Consider the following 20,469-nt stretch of genomic DNA (forward strand, 5'->3'; position numbering starts at 1 on the left):
TAGCAGTCTGATCAGATAATGAATGAGTAATATTGAAGTGCTCATCATCTGCCCCTTGTAAGGCGGCGGTGTTCACACCATTCAGTAACTGAGGCAGTGACCCAAGCAAGTCCAACATAAACAGCTTTATTCAGCAACTCACGGGTAAACAGAAAAGTCCTCCGGTTCGCAGCCGGGTTAACACGAGTCCTTAAACAACGATTGCCGTGGGCAACGACCGCGCCGGGCCGCTCAGAGCCTGACAGGTGCAGAGCCTTCCTAGGCATGGGTTCAGCCACACTCAATCCTGCTGAGCTTTCCTGCTATGCTCCTAGCAGATTCCAACATAGAACAACACTAATCTTTAATGCAGGGTTTTGAAAGGACCTGTGGCAAGAGCCACTGGAAAACCCAGGTTGGAGGAAGGAGGCCGCCCCACTGCCTTCCTGTAACCTCCCCCAAGAAATGAAGTCCCTGCCGGGTTTTACTAATCTGCCTTAGCCAGATAGCCTGACCAGGTCAATGGTCACCTTCATTCCTGCATTGCAGCCGCAGGTGAGTTTGTGACTGCAATGCACTCGAATGGATTTCATAGGTCTCTGTGCTCATTCTGGGGGATATATAACGTCCTTAGTATACGATTTCAGTCACTGCCTCACATATCCCTCCCCCCCTCTGTTGAAACTTGTGGGGTTGAACATTTGTCACCATACAGGGTGCCCGGGACAGGGCATCCGCGTTTGCCTGTGACTTCCCAGGGCGATGTTCTACAGAGAAACTGAAATTTTGCAGTGACAGGAACCACCTGGTGACTCGCGCATTCCTCTTCTTGGAATTCCTCATCCATACCCAAGGGTAAGTGGTCCATCACCAAGCGGAACTGATTCCCGAACAAATAATAACGTAGCGATTCCAAGGCCCAATAGCCAAACACTTACTCTACCACGCTATAGTTTTTCTCTGCCAGGATAAGCTTCCTACTCAAGTAGGTGACCGTGTGCTTATCACCATTCACTTTCTGTGACAACACCGCCCCTAGGCCTACCTCCGGGGCATCTGTCTGTACAATGAAGGTTTCCTTGAAGTTGGGGCTGATGAGGACCGCACACAGGGCCAACTTCATGGACTGAAAGGCTTCTTGTGCCTGAGGGTTCCACCGAACCATTACCGATTTCCCCCCCCCCCCCCTTTCAAGAGATTGGTCAGGGCCGCCATTCTCCCAGCAAAATTAGGTATAAACCGGCGGTAAGGATGCCAAGGAACTCCCTCACCTTCTTTGTACTTGACGGTTTAGGCCAATTTTTTATGGCCTCAACTTTATTGATTTGGGGCTTGATAACTCCTCGTCCAATCAGATACCCCAAATATCGGGCTTCCTCTAGCCCCATCGCACATTTTTTTTTTTACTTTGCTGTTAACCCCCCGGTTCTAAGAGAATCCAGCACTGCTTGTACCTGGGATAGATGCGTATGCCAGTCGGTGCTAAAGAGGATAATATCATCTAGATACGCGGACGCGTACTCCTGATGAGGCTTGAGCACTATGTCCATCAACCTCTGGAATGTAGCCGGGGCCCCATGTAACCGAAAAGGTAAGACCACATAGTGATATAGACCCTCCGGAGTTATGAAGGCGGTCTTTTCCTTCGCTGATTTCGTGAGAGGTACTTGCCAGTAACCCTTGGTGAGATTGAGCGTGGTAAAGTACTGAGCCTGCCCCAGTCTCTCAATCAGCTCATCCACCATGGGCATTGGATAAAGGTCAAACTTCGACACTTCATTTAGTTTTCGGAAATCGTTACAGAAGCGTAACGATCCGTCTGGTTTCGGAATCAGTACGATGGGGCTAGCCCACTCACTCCGTGATTCCTCGATGACGCCTAACTGGAGCATCTGTTTTACCTCAGCCGTGATGGCTTGCCTCCCAGCCTCAGGTACCCGGTACGGTCTCATTCGCACCCTTATCCCAGGTTCGGTGACAGTGTCATGTTGGAGTACTGTAGTCCTACCCGGTAGCTCTGAGAACACGTCGGTATTCTGCTGCACCAGCGAGCGAGCCTCCCGTCGCTGCTGTTTAGTGACAGCATCACTTATCCTGACCTCTCCCCCCCCGGATGCATCCCTGGCTGAAGGTAGAGAACTCTCTGGCGATATGCCCGGAGTGACGTCTGTAACTAAACACTCTCGATCTTTCCAAGGTTTTAGCATGTTTACATGATAAAGCTGCTCAGGTTTCCTCCTTCTGGGCTGATACACCCGGTAATTTATCTCCCCCACCTTTTCTCAAACCTCATATGGCCCTTGCCACTTGGCCATGAGTTTACTCTCGGCTGTGGGTACCAGTATTAACACCCGATCGCCCTTGTTAAAAGACCTGACTCTGGCTCTTTTATTACATGTGCGCCTCTGGGCTGCTTGGGCATCTAACATATGTTCTTTCACGATGGGCATGACCGCCGCGATCCGGTCCAGCAACTTGCCACGTGTTCAATTATACTCCTATGTGGAGTCGGCTCTTGTTCCCACGTCTCTTTGGCTACGTCCAACAGACCCCTAGGGTGTCTGCCGTACAATAACTCAAAGGGAAAGAACCCTGTGGAAGCCTGGGGTACCTCATGGACGGCGAACATCAAATAGGGTAGCAACATGTCCCAATCCCTTCCGTCCTTAGAAACCACCTTTTTTAACATGGACTTGAGGGTTTTATTGAACCGTTCCACTAGCCCGTCGGTTTGAGGGTGGTACACTGAGGTGCGCAATTGTTTAATCTTTAGCAGTTTGCACAGTTCCCTTGTCACTTTGGACATAAAAGGGGTCCCCTGATCTGTCAGGATCTCCTTAGGTAGTCCAAGGCGACAGAACATGGCAAACAGCTCCTGTGCAATCTGTTTTGCCGAGGTGTGGCATAGCGGTATAGCCTCCGGGTACCGGGTGGCATAGTCGACGACCACCAGTATATATTGGTGGCCACGAGCGGATTTTACAATGGGCCCTACCAAGTCCATTGAAATCCGTTCAAAAGGTAACTATCACTGGCAGGGGTACCAATGGGCTACGGAAACTTGCGGTGGGTGTGGTCAACTGACATTCGGGACAGGATTCGCAGTACTTTTGGACCTCCGCGTAAATCCCCGGCCAAAAGAACCGCTGCAAGATACGCTCTTGCGTCTTTTTAACCCCTAAGTGTCCACCCAGCAGGTGTGTGTGTGTGCCAACTCCAGAACCGCCCGACGGTACGACTGAGGTACCACTAACTGTTCCACGACCTCGTCCCTGATTTTGTCTACCCTATAGAGCAACTCACCATTGACTATCATGCATGGAAATACAGTATCTGCATCGGGCTGTTGAGCTATGCCATTTACCTCTAACACCCTTTCTCGCGCCCGAGTCAGAGTGGGATCCTGTAGCTGAGCTGTCCCAAACGTGCCCCGGGACACTTCCAGTTCGGGGATCGATGAGGTCTCCTCGACCTCTCCTGCCAGCACCTCTAGGGGAAACCTATCGGGGTTGGACACCCCTACGGCAGGTACCCCTAACTCGGGTTCGTCGGGTACAGCGCCTGTAATACATTTTACCGGGGGAGAGTGGTTTTTATTTTTCCACAGAGTCCAGAACAGGGGTCTGCTCCCAACACAGTCCCATAGGGAAGAGTTTTTTCCACCCCCACCACATGTTTTATGTCTCCACATGGCGTGGACAAAACTACCTCCGCGGTTGGGTACTCTCGGAGGTCCCCATGGATACACACAACCCCGCCTGTCCGTCCACTGGGGTTGTCTCCTGCCACCAGCGACCCATGTACCAAAGTCACTAGGCTCCCCGAATCTAGGAGGGCCTCCATGAGGTACCCATTAACCAGTACCTGGCACAGTTGGGGTTCACTGTCCGGGGGGGTCGGCACTCGCAGTGCAAACAGTCTGGGCGTACATTGAGATCTGGTGGTTATACCCGCAGTCCATGGGTTCCGTAGTCAGGGGGCAGTTAGCAACCACATGTCCCGGCCCCTGACACCACCAGCACCTAACTGTGGAGGTATTGTTCGGTCTTATGACCGTTAGGGAGGGAACCGGTCTCCTGCCACTCTCACTCCGGGGTACCCCTTCAGCACGGGTATGGCGCTGACTGTCCTCAGCAGTGGGATGCGACCCCTTACCCGGTTCCTGGGTTGGGAGGGATTGGCGTGACAGCCGCGAGTGGGGCAAAGTCTCGGATAAAGTCCTGAGTGGCCGAGTGGCGCTCGATCAGGCTGACCACCTGGTCGAGGGTGCCGGGGTCCCCTTGCCCCACCCAACGTTGGATAGCGGCCGGCAGAGTCCTCACCAGCCAGTCGACCACCACCCTCTCCACCATCTGGGCTGGAGTCAAAGACTCAGGCTGGAGCCACCTCTTGACCAGCTGCAAAAGGTCATAAGCCTGAAACTGGGCGGGTCGGGTCTCCACATAGGCCCGTGAAAACACGCGCTGAGCCCTCTACGTACGTATTGACCCCCAGTCGGGCAAGGATCTCACCTTTGAGCCTCTGGTAGTCCTGGGCGTCCTCCCGACTGAGGTCGAAGTAGGCCTTCTGGGCATCGCCGACCAAAAACGGAGCCACCACTTCTGTCCACTGGCTGGCTGGTAGGTTTTCCTGCTCTACTGTGCTCTCATAAATGGTCAGGAAGGCTTCCACGTCGTCCTCCGGTCCCATCTTCCTCAACGCGGAGCGAACCTTGTTCCGGAGCTGGTGCCGTCGGCGTCTCCCGCAGAGCTGTGAGCTGCTGCATGATCAGCTCATTGGTTTGCTGTTGCTGCCCCTACTTGTGGACTAATTGCCTTAATAGCTCCTCCATTTTGTACACAGGTTTAGGCTGAAAGGTGGCCAGCCGGATTGTGGTCATGCAGCTGCCGGTGGAGGTATGCCTCAGTCACACTGCCCGCATTCTCCACCAAGCTGTAAGGCGGTGGTGTTCACACCGTGCAGTAACTGAGGCAGTGACCCAAGCAAGTCCAACATAAACAGCTTATTCAGCAACTCACGGGTAAACAGAAAAGTCCTCCCGTTTGCAGCCGGGTTAACACGAGTCCTTAAACAACGATTGCCGTGGGCAATGGCCGCGCCGGGCCGCTCAGAGCCTGACAGGTGCAGAGCCTTCCTAGGCGTGGGTTCAGCCACACTCAATACTGCTGAGCTTTCCTGCTATGCTCCTAGCAGGTTCCAACACTGAACAACACTAATCCTTAATGCAGGGTTTTTAAAGGACCTGGGGCAAGAGCCACTGGAAAACCCGGGTTGGAGGGAGAAGGCTGCCCCACTGCCTTCCTGTAGCCTCCTTCAGGAAATGAAGGCCCTGCCGGGTTTTACTAATCTGTCTTAGCCAGATAGCCAGACCAGGTCAATGCTCACCTTCATTCCTGCATTGCAGCTGCAGGTGTGTCTGTGACTGCAATGCACTCCAATGGATTTCATAGGTCTCTGTACACATTCTGGGGGATATATAACGTCCCCCCGTATACTATTCCAGTCACTGCCTCACAACATTACATGGACCAATGCAAGTGAATGAGGAAGTTCAGCATGTAGAAAAAATAAATCACAGCATTCAATGCCTTGATGTAGTTTACAGATTAGGCTCGCCCATTAAACTCAGTGGATATATGTAAAAAAAACAAATAAATATAATAATAATAAAATGGATTCCATATGGATATCAACTGTTTTTTACATAATCTATTGCAATTATTACCTTAGGAAATTTTATTTACTCTTTTATTATTTTTATTTTTATTTGATGTATAATAATGGATATAAAAATCTGAGATATGGATGAAAAATCTATGGGGCTGTTGAGTTTAGGTCAAATGACCTGTGGCTAGTCAGGGTACCATGATATTTACACAGACCGAGAGTTTGAGAAGTGTGAAATCAGCCTAAACCAGAAGACATGGTGGCTGTAATGAGTGGTTCACACTCTTGGTACAATTTCATGCTACATTTTCCCTCTAGCAATGGCACAATGGTTGTCAGATCAGTTATATTCTAGGAAGAGGCGGTCTAGATAGCTGTGAAAAACTTCTGCACTGTATTAATGCTTTGTTTTCTTAAAATGCTCTTCCTTTACAACTCGCCCTCTCCTCGCTGCTAACATCTCTAAACAGCTATACCCAAGAAATGTCAGCAGCGAGGAGAGAGTGATGTGTCTACTTTCTCCTGCACTGGGGCAGTAATCGCTTAACATGTTTTTTTCTTCAGACAGAGCTGGCCCTGGTCAAGTCTGCACTGTCAGTCAACATAGGAGTGGCAGTAATCTAAATAAGTGGGTGGAACAGGGCACCAGGGCATTTTGCCGCTCCAAGGGTGCACCGAGCACCTTCATTTGCATATTACAATAATGTTTATTGGAGCAATGGAGGAACAGATTTAAAAATAGAATGATTTTTATTGTTTCTCCATCTTTTGCAAAGCTATATGGTTAGTTTAACCCCTTAGTGACCAGGCCAAATTTTTGAAATCTGACATGTCACTTTATGTAGTAATAATTCTGGAGTGCTTCAACATATCCCATTGACTTTGTGATTGTTTTTTCGTGACACGTTATGCTTTATAATAATAGTTACCGTAAATTTAGGTTGATATGTTTTTCGTGTTTATTTATAAAAATGTCAGAAATGTGACAATTTAAAAAAAAAAATAGCAATTTTCTAGCTTTGAATGATTATCCCTTTAATCTAGATAGTCATACCACACAAAAACATTAATAAATAACATTTCCCTCATGTCTGCTTTACATCAGCACCAATTGTAAAATGTTCTTTTATTTTGTTAGCATTTTAGAAGGTTTAAAAATATAGCAGTAATTTTTCATTTTTTAAAGGAAATTTACAAAATGTATTTTTTTACCTCCTAAATGTTACTAACTTCTGAACAGGCCGCTATAGCTGGCAGACTTTAAGGCCGTTATTTGGTTATGAATTGCCATGGCAAACATCAGGACTACATGATCAAGATCTCAGGGTGCGCTTAAAGAGAGAGACCTCACACTCTGTTAACCATCTAGATGCTGTAGTCACTATTGATAGCAGTATTTAAGGAGTTAAAAGGCCATGGTCGGTGCCAACACTGATCATGGCTGATACAGCAAGTTGTCATCTATAGTGGACAGCTGCTGGATTGTCGCCTGTCGGGGGATGCTAGTCTCTTATATCGCAGGTCAGTTTTAAGTCGTATTGGCGGTCATTAAGGGGTTAAAGTGTAAATTTGTGGTGACGGACTCCCAAGTAATCGCTTATGCATGTGTATACACAACAAGAAGCAATGGATGCAGTGGGGATGTGACTTCTGCCTCCCTTACCTTCAGCGCATGTGTTTTCATACATTTTGCCCCTGTCCCACAGTGTGTGTTACATATAGAGAGTCTACAGAATGATTTTAAAAACACATGAGATTAATAAATGTCATCATATGCTATTTAATAATGGCTTTGTATTGGCACCTGGCCAAGCTCTTTTAAAGGGTTTGTACTGGATTTTATAGTGATGGCCTATCCTAAGTCCACAGTCACACGTTCAGTATTCGGTCACTATGTTATATCAGTATTTATAAGCCAAAACCAGGAGTGGAACAATCAGAGGAAAAGTATAATAGAAACTCGTCACCACTTCTGCATTTATCACCCACTCCTGGTTTTGGCTTACAAATACTGAGGTAAATACCCTTTTAAAAGTTTAATAAAAAATTATTGAAAAACAAATACTGATGTAAAATACTGACCAAATATATATATATTTTTAATAAAGTATCTTTATTGAAATTTCCCAACAGTTTTTAAACAAACATAATACACAATGAAAACCATATCAAATCTAGAAGCTACATAGAAGGGAAAGGGACGGGAAGGGGAAAGAGGAAAGGGAAGGAGAGGAAGAAAAACCAGAAGAACACAAACAGTTGTCACCTTACTGATGAGACCTAAAGTCAAAGCATCTCTCTTTGGAGTCATTCCAATATATACATTTCTATTACACCTAAAGTATACATGGGTCCAATACCTAGGAGTCCTCCTTATTAAATCAAGCCCAGTCTATGTCTCATTAGTTCCCTAGACACTAGCCCTGACTCGTCAATCCACAAAGCCCAAAGTTGTTTAAGTTTATGAATGGTACCTCTTCTCTCATATACCCCTTTTTCCATATCTAGAAACCAGTTTATTTTATTAATATATTCCATTTTTGTTGGGCTCTTGAATATCCAACCAATGTTGTGCTATTAATTTTCTCGCTAAACTAACTAAATACTTGACATGTGAATGTGGCCTTACGGTAGGTCGTCAATGTCTGATTGGTGTGGATGCGTCATTCGGCACACCCACTAATCCACTGTTCCCGGTTCCGGCAGCGTCCGGATGTGCTCAGCTGCTCCATCAGCTGTATTGTGGCCTTGGCGGGTACTGCACATCCATCCACTATTTGAGTCAATAGTATATTCAGTAGTCGGCAGCGGCAACACTTCAGTTGACGGACTTGTTCTGTGCAGCTCGGCAACGGAGCACATCCGGCTGCCACCGGCACCAGGAACAGCTGATTGGTGGGGGTGTTGGCTGTTGCCTCCCCACCAATCTGAATATTGGCTACCTACCCTAAGGGTAGGTTATCAATATAGAAGACAACCCATTAAAGTTACTGCAGTGAGACCTCAGCCGACTGCTGGCCCTTATGTGGTGGGGATGCTGTGTGCACCTTATGGTGCGGCTTAATCTTGAAGGGCATCTTCTCCTGGTACAAGACTTATTGTCAAAAGACCTTTCAAGCAATGAAGCTGATCACATACTGGACCTCAGTGATCTGCGATAACCTTTGGTGAAACCTGGCAGTAGTTTTTCCCCTGAAAACCCACCAAAGTGAATACTGGACGTTGCCCATCCTCATCAGTGGGTTGTCTCTGTTCTCTGGCATAGAGGATTGTAGTTTTATATGTTTCCTATAAAGTATGGCCAGAGCCTCTCTGGGAGTATGGCCCTAATGCCTGTGGATGACAGTGTAACTTTGGAGACGATGCCACCTACAGCCCTGAATATGGCTTCAGTTGCGGGGATTCACATCTGGGGCAATCTGACTTCATACAGTGAAAGTTGCCACAACTTCAGGTTTACTCCTGCCCAAACATTTCTCACCCCACTCTATATCAGCAATTCAATGTATCATTGGGATGTCTTTCAGATGTTGAGTGATCTGTAACAAGAAGCACAATGGATGCTCCATGGCGCCAAGGTGGCAGAGGCCGAGCAAGGGGTCGTGGGGTTTCTTTAAATGGTGCTCCATCCCCTGCACCAGGACCTGCACCAGTGCCTGCCAGAAATGCTGCCTTCTCAAGTGGTCCTTGGTCCAGCGCTGGAAGAGGAAACGTGTCCTATGCATCTGTCAGCAGGCCTGTCCAGTCAGTGAGTGTTAATGGTAAGAATTGGTTTCCAGTCATCTTCATTTTCCTTAAAAAAAAAAAAAAAAAAAAAAAAAAGGGGGGGTTTTCATTGTGCTTTCATATTCTAACCTATTGCAATATCGTAGCTATACTCTTGTTTGTGCAGTACACAGTGATTGACATGGGTAAGAGTAATATCGTTATTTTTTTTATTTTAAAATCCAGTCCCTTCTTAACATGTACAGCAGATGAAATGCGGTCTGGGTTCAAGATCCCCGCCGATCACTCACAAGACCCCTCTGCTCAGCAGACAGAAATACCGAGCTCGGACATGAGCGCACGTGCCGAGCAGAATATCGGTTCAATAAAAAGTCCGTACTCCACCCTGTACGTGCCCTCATGTAGGACTGGATATTAAAGGGGACTCTCCTAATAGGATTCACCTTTATAATGTGTGAAATGTGCAGAGTCAGTCTCCTAATGTCATTTGCAATCATGTTTTTATTCTAAATAAGTTATTATGTAGTTACAGCAAAACTGAAGTTTAATCTCGGCACTCCTGTGCCCTGACCGGTCCGGGAGCGCCGGCACTCCTGTGCCCTGACCGGTCCGGGAGCGCCGGCACTCCTGTGCCCTGACCGGTCCGGGAGCGCCGGCACTCCTGTGCCCTGACCGGTCCGGGAGCGCCGGCACTCCTGTGCCCTGACCGGTCCGGGAGCGCCGGCACTCCTGTGCCCTGACCGGTCCGGGAGCGCCGGCACTCCTGTGCCCTGACCGGTCCGGGAGCGCCGGCACTCCTGTGCCCTGACCGGTCCGGGAGCGCCGGCACTCCTGTGCCCTGACCGGTCCGGGAGCGCCGGCACTCCTGTGCCCTGACCGGTCCGGGAGCGCCGGCACTCCTGTGCCCTGACCGGTCCGGGAGCGCCGGCACTCATCCCTGCACTTGTGTTGTCAACCACGCATGATACCATCAATGAGGAGAACAGGGATGACTTGCCCCCCTTCTCCCTACACACGTTTGTTTTTCAGCCACACTGCTGTAAACATTATATCAGCAAAGTGCAGTGATCCATAATAGCATTCCTGGACGTGTCAGGGTACAGAAGATCTGAGATTAAACTTTAAGTTTTGACGTAACTACATAATCACTTATTGATAATAAAGACATGATTGCATAGAATAGTAGAAGACTGATTCTGCACGTCTAGCACATTAGAGGGGTAAATCCTGCTGGCTGGGTAAAAGTTAAAGGGGTTGTCTAATCTTCTGTCTTCAGGAGCACTCAGTCTTCTGGTTGCTGGGGGCTGTGCTTTCTTGGAGATTGACCGTTCAGGCAAGTGCCGTGGTCGCATCGCTGGTCCAAACTGAGCTATGCCTCTGCAGCATCAAAGAGAAGCGCACAGGGACTGAGGCTGGTCAGCTCCAGAGTGGCGCTTGTAGCATAGCCTACAAGCAGCACACGTGCACCACGCCCAGCTGACCAGCCGCTCTGAGGCTGCAGGGTGGCCGGTAACCTTGACGTATACTACAGAATTAAATTGCAAAGTTGCTTGTTACATGCAATTTCCAATTTTTATCATTTAAGAACTTAAAGGAGTATTCCCATCTCCAAGATCCTATCCCAATATGTAGTTGGCGTAATAATAATAATATTAGCAAATATCTCCAATTAGAAATGTAGTATAGTATTTTTTGATTCGCTATGTCTCTTTCCTCATGTGTAGGCATTGCAGGACCTTGGGTATCCACGGTTATGACCACTGATGTAGTGACAACTGTTAGTGGTCATAATCATGGATACCTAAGGTCCTGTAATGCCTGCACATGAGGAAAGAGACATAGTGAATCAGAAAAGTTATACTACATTTCTAATTGGAGTTATTTGCTAATATAATTATTACACCTACTACATATTGGGATATGTATTGGGAATACCTCTTTAAGACAACCCGTTAAAGCTCCCTTTAGACCTTTCTTTATAACCTTTCATAAAAGCAAATATTAAAGTATAAGTGATCCATTTATTGAATATCCAGCGTCGACTCATTTTCTTCTTTATATTAGGAACATATCTTTATTTCCTCATATGTGACAATAATCGTGGCCTGTAACTTGTGTATGTATCCTACTATTAAAGAGTAAATAAATGTGATTTTTGTTTTAATTATTTTGTCCAGTATGAAAACATATGAAACTTTGCAAGTCACTTCATTAGGGGATTTGTCTTCATTCCTGTAAAAAATAATTAAAAAAATATGCAAGTAGTTTCCATACCCCTGTTTTGCTTCTCTCTAGTCTTATTTGCCTGCCTTCAGCTGCATTTATAACAAAACATACTCATTTAGAGTACAGATGATGGCAGTGATGGTCAGCATTTGTGTCACCTATTCTGGGGATAAGCCGCTGCAGGAGATTGTCCCGATGAGGAGAAGACAGGTGCTGACCATCACTACTATCATCTGTACTCCAAATCGGTATGTTCTGATATCAATGTAGCTGAAGGCAGGCAAATTGCCCGGTGAAAAGCAGGTGGTTGGAAGCCACTTTCATGCAATTTTTTTTTTTTTTTAATACAGGAATGAAGACAAATCCCATAATAGATTGATTTGTAAAGTTTCAAAACTTTCTTTCAATACTGGACAAAATAATAAAAAAAAAAGTTTAGTAAACCTAATTTTCATTTTTATTTCATAAATCCATAGTACACATGAAAATAAGAAACTTTGTAATATATCTCATCAGAGAAATCTGCTTCTTTCTCCCCAGGACTTATCATTCATTGTCAAAATTCTTAATTCCCAGGTACAATCTGTATTCAGTGAAGACTTTCCCATTACTGAGATAAGAGATGGCAGTTGGTTTTTATAAGATTCTATGGAGGAGGGAGGAGCTCTGCCTCTAGCTCCTCCTTTCTCCTCTCTTTTTTACATAGGAGATGGCAGTTACTATTACTAAGATTCTCTCTCAGTAATATTAAAATCTTTCTTCACTGAATACAGATTTTACCCAGATATTGAGAATTTTGAAAATGAAAAGATTAATCCAGGAGAAGAAAGAAGCAGATTTCTCTGATAAGATATATTACAAAGTTTCTTATTTTCATGTGAAAACGAAAACAACAGATACTCTTTAATGGATGGAAAAACAATTATTATAGGGATTTTCCATCCTTTAATAGGCGACCATATTGTTGCAATATGTTGTCACTTTATGATTTCTGACATCTGTGACTTCTACTGATCATGAAAATGAATGTGTTGCTGTGCTGTTTTTTCACCCTTCACTGGTTTTCCCTGGCCGCCCAATGTGGAGGGATTTGCAGTTTTGTACACAGCCGGGTGGCCAGGATCCCGCAGTGCAGGGAAAACTGAGAAGGAGACACAGCTGTGTTGACTCCTCATTCGCTTAGAGATATGCCATCACTTCTTTTCTTAGCAGTCTATGTTGTACTGTTCTTCTGCTTTTCCTTCTTTATGAATAACTTGACAACTATTGGACAGCTTTAGCATGTGAACTTAAAGGGGTTGTCTGGCCTTAAGGTACAAGCCTACAGTCACTCTATGTGCACAGTGCGAGGATTCTCCAGTGACGGGAGAGGGCAGTCATGTGACCGCAAATATGCGATTTGCACATTTCCGGCCACATTCCAACTAGACGTGTCTTAGTGTATTGAGTGAGGCCACGGATGTCTAGTCGGCACGTGACCACACATATGCCAATCACATACTTGCTCATAGCATGCATTCACAAGTGACTGCAGACTTGTACCCTAAGGCCGGACAACCCCTTTAACCGGTTCCCGACCGCCCACTGTAGATAAACGTCGGAGCTTGCCGGGCTCTGTGCAGTGCCGACGTTTAAAAACGGTGGGTGGTCTCGCAGTGCTCAGGACCCCCAGGGTCCTGCAAGCACTGCGATTCCGGTGCAGAGCGTTAGCTCTGACAGGGTACATCATCGGGACCTGATTAGATCAGGTCCCAGTGATGTTAACCCTTTGCTGTCTTCTATATGCTGTGATCTGTAGTGATCGCGGCATATAGGAGACAGCAGGAAGAGAGGGGGTCGTCTTACTTACCTCCGAAGACCTCCGTTTCGTTTGAGGACCTGGGGTTGCTATGGCAGCTGGAGGTCACATGACCGCCTCCAGCTCTGCCATATATGGTGTCCTTCCTGTCTGACTTCAGCCTGTATGCAGCTGAAGTCAGACAGGAGACTCTGACTGAAACAGTCAGTGAAGATCTCATATAATGTAATATATGTGTATTACATTACATGAGATCAGTGATCAGAAAAATAAAAATTAATGTCCCATACAGGGACTAAGTAAAAATGTAAAAAAAAGTAAAAAAAAAGTTTTTAAACTATTAAAAAAAAAAATCACAAAATAAATAAAAATAAATAAATAAAATATTAAACCAATAAATCCGTAAATTATTACAAAACCAAAAAAAGTACACATATTTGGTATCGCCGCGTCCGAAACAACCCGAGCTATAAAACTGTCACACTAATTAACTCCTTCTGTGCACACCGTAATAAAAATAAATAAAAAACGGAGCAAAAAAATATGCTTTTTCATCATATCGCCAAACAAAAAGTGGAAAAAAATGCGATCAAAAAGCAGAATAGAAATAAAAATGGTACCACTGAAAACGTCATCTTGTTCCGCAAAAAAAAGCCGCCATACAGCTCCATCAGCCAAAAAATAAAAAAGTTATAGCGCTCAGAATAAAGCAATGCAAAAAAAAAAATTTTTTTTTCTATAAAATTGTTTTATTGTGTAAAAGCGCCAAAACATAAAAAAAATACAGTAAGTGTAGTATCGCTGTAAACGTACTGACCCGAAGAATAACGCTGCCTGATCACTTTTACCACACGCAGAACGGCATAAAAAAAAACTCAAAAAACAATTCCTGAAGTGTTTGTTTTTGTTAACTTTACCTCCCAAAAAACGGAATAGAAAGCGATCAAAAAATGTCACGTGCCCAAAAATGGTTCCAATAAAAATTTCAACTCGTCCCGCAAAAAACAAGCCGTCACATGACTCTATCGGCCGAAATATGGAAAAATTATAGCTCTCAAAATATGGTGATGCAAAAACTAGATTTTGCAAAAAAAGCGTATTTTAGTGTGTGACAGCTGTCAGTCATAAAAACCCGATATAAATCTGGTATCTCTGTAATCGCACCGACCCGAAGAATAAAGTAATCTAATCAGTTATATCACACTAGGAACGGCATAAAAAATAAATAAAACAAATATTATTCACCTGCTACTGATTTGTTTATTATGTCTCCCAAAGATCCCAGTAAGGCTCTGCTCACATTTATCCTGTGCTCTGCGCTGAGCACTTACACCAGAGTTTCCGTGTAAATCTCTGAAATACGTGATTCAGCCAGAACCCATGATGGAAGATTCCCTGTAATGAGGCAGATATAGGCCACTGTGGATGCCGTCTAGCCTGGGATCCCACGGTGTCATTTGTTTTAGGCGTGCATAAAAGTGCGGTTGGCCACAGTTTTGTGCACTTCTGAAAAAAAGGACACCACTAAACAGAGGCCAGACGGAGTCCAGAGTAACTCTGCTGCCTCATTACAGTGAATGGATCCTGCAGGGGTTTCATCTGAATTACATCACTTGGAAAATTAGATGGAAACCCCCCATGTAAGTGCTCAGCCTAGAGCGCCGGATAAATGTTACGTAAAATGTTCCCAATAAGAGCTTCAACTCAGTCCTCAAAAAAAGCTAGTCCCCACTCAGGTCCATCATCTGTTAAAAATATAAGGGACTTCCAAGTTACTGGTAGCAGAAAGGCTCTGGAAAAGCAAAATGGTCCTTGCCCCCCAAAAGAAATTCAGAAAATTTTGTGCTCCCAAATCCAAATGCCTATTCTACAATAATTTGTTCTCCAATTGTCAAATAGCGCTCCTTCCCCCTCAAATCTCACCGTATGGCTAAGTGGTACGATACAGCCACATATGGGGTATTGACACTTTTAGAAGAAATTGTGTGACACATTTCGGCACCATTTTTACCCATTGCCCTGTGTGAAAATGTAAAATCTGAGGGTAAAACATTTTTTTGTGGTAAAAATATAATTATGCTTTTTTCACTGCCCAATGGTATAAATTAAAAAATTAAAAAATGCTCACTACTTCCCTAGATGAATTCCTTGAGAGGTGTAGTTTACAAAATGGGGTCACTTGTGGGGGTTTCTGCTGTTTCGGCATGTCAGCGACTCTTCAAATGTGACATGGTGTCTGCTGCCTATCCCAGCCAACATAGCGCTTCTTTCTCTTCCGAACCCTGCCGTACACCAAAGCAGTGGTTTTCCCCCACATATGGGGTATCGGCGTACTCAGGAGAAATTGTACAACAAATTTCATGGTGCAATTTATCCTGTTACCCTTATGATAATGCAAAATTAGGGAATGAAAAACATTTTTTATGGGAAAAATGTGAAAATTTTATTTTTACGGCTCAATATTATAAACTTCTGTGAAGCAGCTGGGGGTGCAAGGTGCTCACCACACATCTAGATAAGTTCCCTAAAGGGTATAGTTTCCAAAATGGTGGCACTTGTGGGGGTTTTCCACTGTTTAGGCACATTAGGGGCTCCCCAAATGTGACATGGCGTCCGCTAATTATTCAAACAAATTTTACATTCAAAAAGTCAAATGGCGCTCCTTCCCTTTCAAACCCTGCCGTGCGCCCAAACAGTGGTTTTCCCTCACATATGGGGTATCAGCGTGTTCAGGAGAAATTGCACAACAAATTTCATGGTGCAATTTATCCTGTTACCCTTATGATAATACAAAATTAGGGAATGAAAAACATTTTTTGAGGGAAAAATGTGAAAATTTTATTTTTACAGCTCAATATTATAAACTTCTGTGAAGCACCTTGGGGTTCAAGGTGCTCACCACACATCTAGATAAGTTCCCTAAGGGGTCTAGTTTCCAAAATGGTGTCACTTGTGGGGGGTTTCCACTGTTTAGGCACATCAGGGGCTCCCCAAACGCAACATGGCGTCCTCTAATTATTCAGACAAATTTTACATTCAAAAAGTCTAATGGCGCTCCTTCCCTTCCGAACCCTGCCGTGCGCCCAAACAGTGGTTATCCCTCACATATGGGGTATCAGCACGCTCAAGAGAAATTGCACAAAAAAATTTGGGGTCCATTTTTTCATGTTACCCCTGTGAAAATAAAAAAATTGGGTCTAAAGTAAAATTTTTGTGAAAAAAGTTAAATGTTAATTTTTTTCTTCCACATTCCAAAAATTCCTGTGAAGCACCTGAAGGGTTAATAAAGTTCTTGAATGTGGTTTTGAGCACCTTGAGGGGTGCAGTTTTTAGAATGGTGTCACTTTTGGGTATTTTCTGTCATAAAGACCCCTCAAAGTGACTTCAAATGTGATGTGGTCCCTAAAAAAATGTTTTTGTAAATTTTGTTGGAAAAATGAGAAATCGCTGGTCAACTTTTAACCCTTATAGCTCCCTAAGAAAAAAAAAATTTGGGTTCCAAAATTGTGCTGATGTAAAGTAGACATGTGGGAAATGTTATTTAGTAACTATTTTGTGTGACATATCTCTCTGATTTAAGGGCATGAAAATTCAAAGTTTGAAAATTGCAAAATTTTCAAAATTTTCGCCAAATTTCCGATTTTTTCACAAATAAACGGAAGTGATATCGAAGAAATTTTACCACTATCATGAAGTACAATATGTCACGAAAAAACAGTCTCAGAATCAGGGGAATACGTTGAAGCGTTCCAGGGTAATTACTTCATAAAGTGACAGTGGTCAGAATTGAAAAAATTGGCCTGGTCACGAAGGCAAAAACAGGCTCTGGCGCGAAGTGGTTAAGCTTCCCATTGACAAGGGGAATGTTAATTTGTACATGTATTCGTACACTAAAAGGGCACAAGACTGCATTCTAAGAACAAATACTTTAGAACTTTACTTTCACAAAGAGGTATTAATTAAACCAGGCATTAAATTGTTGAGGATCTCAATATTGGATAGGTCCTTATTATTATGTCGCTGCTGGTCCGACACCCCCACGGTCAGCTGTCTGCAGCTCTTTGTGACTAGATATACACAGTGTGGGGAGCAGAACAGCACAGCGCCATATGCTATGTAGTGGCTGTTCTTGGGTACTGCAGCTCAGGTCTTACTGCAGCTCAGCTCCTACTGAAGGGAGTATCTGAGAATGGCAACTATATCAATTACCTATTCTAAGGAAAGGTTTTCAATATCTAAAGCCTGCTGTACCTTAATGTAGAGCTACTATTGTTATATGCTGTATTGGTATTTGCTCACAGTATTCTCATTCACTTCTATAAGAATAACCCGGTTATTGGGCATTTTCTTTCCAGCAGAGACCTCTAAAAAGAAGTTTGAAGATATTCAGAAAGCCAACCAGGCGGTGGTTAAGAAACTTGCAGATAACTACAGCTCTTCTGATGATGAAGACGATGCGGACGGAGAGGAAGATAATGAAGGGAAACAGAAAAGAATATTGGCTTTAACATTTACCACTTACACCAACCAAACAGGTAGCTTGTCTCTGCACTACAGAAGGGTCCCGTGGTATAAAGGTGGCCATGCACATGAGATAGCCGGCAGTCATCTCTTCCAGCTCTTCTGCGCACGTGCACACTTGGCTGGGTTCAGTGTTCATGTTTTCAGTGGAAAGACTGTAAAAAGCTGCATCCAGAGTCCTCTAGTAAAGAACAAATGGATTGGGCAATTTAACTCATACCGCCTGATCTTTCTGTTCTGACACCATTTCTGAGGGGGCCCCATACTTATTAAATGGTTTGTGATCAGCTGAAGTGAGCTCAGAAAAGACAGATAAGAGTTGCAGACTCTCCATCAGACCATCATCGAGGGCTCACTAATGCAGTCTTGGATAACTCACTTTGCAGCCAATTATAGACAGTGCAACACATAGAAGGCAAATGCTGTAACATTTTTAAAGGGGTTGTCCGGTCTAAAATTAAAAGTCTGCAGTCACTCTGTGCGCAGGCACCTTTTGCTACAAGGATTTGCCCGTTTCTCAGCCGGAAATGGTAGTGATGTATGCGATATGTGACATGTATACTCCTGGCCAGAGCCCGTCTAGTGGGTGCAGCCTCCCTGCATACACTTGTATTGAGTGAGGCTATGTGACCCTTCACTGCATGACCTATGTTGGCTCCCTGAGTTTGAAGCATGCTCAGGAGCTGGTTTGAACAGTCATTTTGATGGATCATCTTTGCTGGCAGATGATGACTTTATTGTTCTACTATCGTTTGCCTCTAACAGCCACGTATAGAGCGGCTCTGCCTGCGGCTTTTAACCTGTTAAATGCTGCTTTTACAGGGATGTTTGCCAGGGAGCGCACTATTCTAGCACCCAACGATGCCCCAGAGATGCAATTGCTGGGTGTCAATTAATTGCCGTGACAGCCAGGGGTCTGCTGAAGACCCCCGTGCCTGTCATGATCGTACTCCTGTGAAAGCCAGACAGTGATTTTTGCTATATAGCAATAATGTTTTATATATTTAAAAACGAGGACTTAAAATCACGTATGTGGTATCACTGCGTCCATAGTCCAGTTGTTCAAAATAAGTAAACTGTGTACTGAGAAAAACAATCAATATCTGTTTAATATCATCTTTCCCTGTTATTTTCAAAAATTGGCAGTAATATCTGGCTTTCTTGACTGCAAATGTATTTTTTTTTGCTCTTGATTTCAGATGGTGATACCAGTGACCTGGCTCGCACTAAGCAGTATGTGAATGAGGCCTTTCAGTCTGGAGCTGTGACTTGCCTGATATGCATTGCCTCAGTGAAGAGGAATCAAGCTGTAAGTATTAACTTGTGATTGCACATTTATGTCTGGAAATGGTAACATCCTAATTTCAGCCCAATGACGGTGATTTTTCTGAAGTCCTCTTGCATTTCTAATTCCATGGTGGATAGTCCAGATTCTGTTGGTTTTAAGCTGGCCATTCAACTGTCTGGTATGTGAGAAAAGCATTGCAGACTTAACCATCTTACATGTACAAAGTAAAGAAGGATGGGATGTGAGTGGCCGACCATGCCATACACACATATCTTCAGCTAAGCAATGTACTCTGATGAGGAAAAAGGGGGTTACAGCAAATGAACATAATCTTGTACGTAGGCCCAGTTCACATTAGCATCATGACTTGTGTCTGTGACGTGGCTTTCTTAAATTCTGGCAGACCCAATTGCAAGAGATAGGCCACTTTCACACATTCAGTCAGTATTTTACGTCAGTATTTGTAAGCCAAAACCAGGAGTAGAACAATCAGAGGAAAAGTATAATAGAAACACGTCACCACTTCTGTATTTATCACCCACTCCTGGTTTTAGCTTACACATACTGATGGAAAATGCTGACCGAGTGAATGGGGCCTTACTCATGAATCATTGCAGACCCCATCCACTTATGTTGGAGTCTGTCTGAGCTAATTGATTAAAGATACGTTATTTTTACTACCAAGAATACAAGAAACCTAGACAAATCCCCGAAAATCCAGTTCACAATGGTGCACTTAAAGGCTATGTGCCCACGATGCAGAAATGCTCCAGATTTTTCCTGAGCGTTTATGCATCCCCCTGGCAGAAAAAACGCATGCAGATTGTACATGCGGATTGTACATGAGTTTTTCCTGCCAGGGACAAGCGGAAGTGAAGCGTTCTTCACATGCATTTCCGCATGCGGGCTGACAAGCGCTTTCCAAGCGATTTTAGCATCACCTGGAAAGTGCTTGTCAACTTGGTCACCGGCATGGATTTATATAGTGTGACCCGAGAGAATGTAAAAAAATAAAAAATAAATCTATACTTACCATCCGATGGTCCCCGGTGTCTTGCTTCGCTCGGTGCTGACTGCCTGCAGATCGCTGTACACTGAAGGACCTGCCGACGTCAGCATCGCGTGACCCGTCACATGACTATGACATCAGTGCAGGTCCTTCAGTCCATCGTGATTTGCCGGCAAGGGAGGACGAGCGCATCGGGGGCCGTTAGAAGGTAAGTATCATATTTATTTATTTATTTTTTTTTTTACAGTTTCTATG

At 44.5% G+C, this 20,469-nt stretch overlaps 1 protein-coding gene across 2 annotated transcripts in view; it reads left to right on the forward strand.

Annotated features, from left to right (window-relative positions):
• Positions 1-20,469, forward strand: part of NFXL1 (nuclear transcription factor, X-box binding like 1) — a 133,609-nt gene that overhangs the window by 9,881 nt on the left and 103,259 nt on the right. The window contains exons 2-4 of one of the 2 annotated variants that reach the window (XM_073645534.1): positions 9,174-9,407; positions 17,755-17,931; positions 19,117-19,226. In XM_073645534.1, coding sequence (XP_073501635.1) covers positions 9,203-9,407; positions 17,755-17,931; positions 19,117-19,226 — 492 coding nt within the window. In that variant the 5' untranslated portion in view covers positions 9,174-9,202. Of the gene's footprint in view, positions 1-9,173; positions 9,408-17,751; positions 17,932-19,116; positions 19,227-20,469 lie in introns of both variants that reach the window. The other variant, XM_073645533.1, reaches the window with a different exon arrangement.

This window comes from Phyllobates terribilis, unplaced genomic scaffold (genome assembly GCF_046119375.1).
Source record: "Phyllobates terribilis strain yellow unplaced genomic scaffold, ASM4611937v1 Scaffold_1__5_contigs__length_1240528914, whole genome shotgun sequence".
In the NCBI taxonomy this organism is placed as follows: domain Eukaryota; kingdom Metazoa; phylum Chordata; class Amphibia; order Anura; family Dendrobatidae; genus Phyllobates; species Phyllobates terribilis.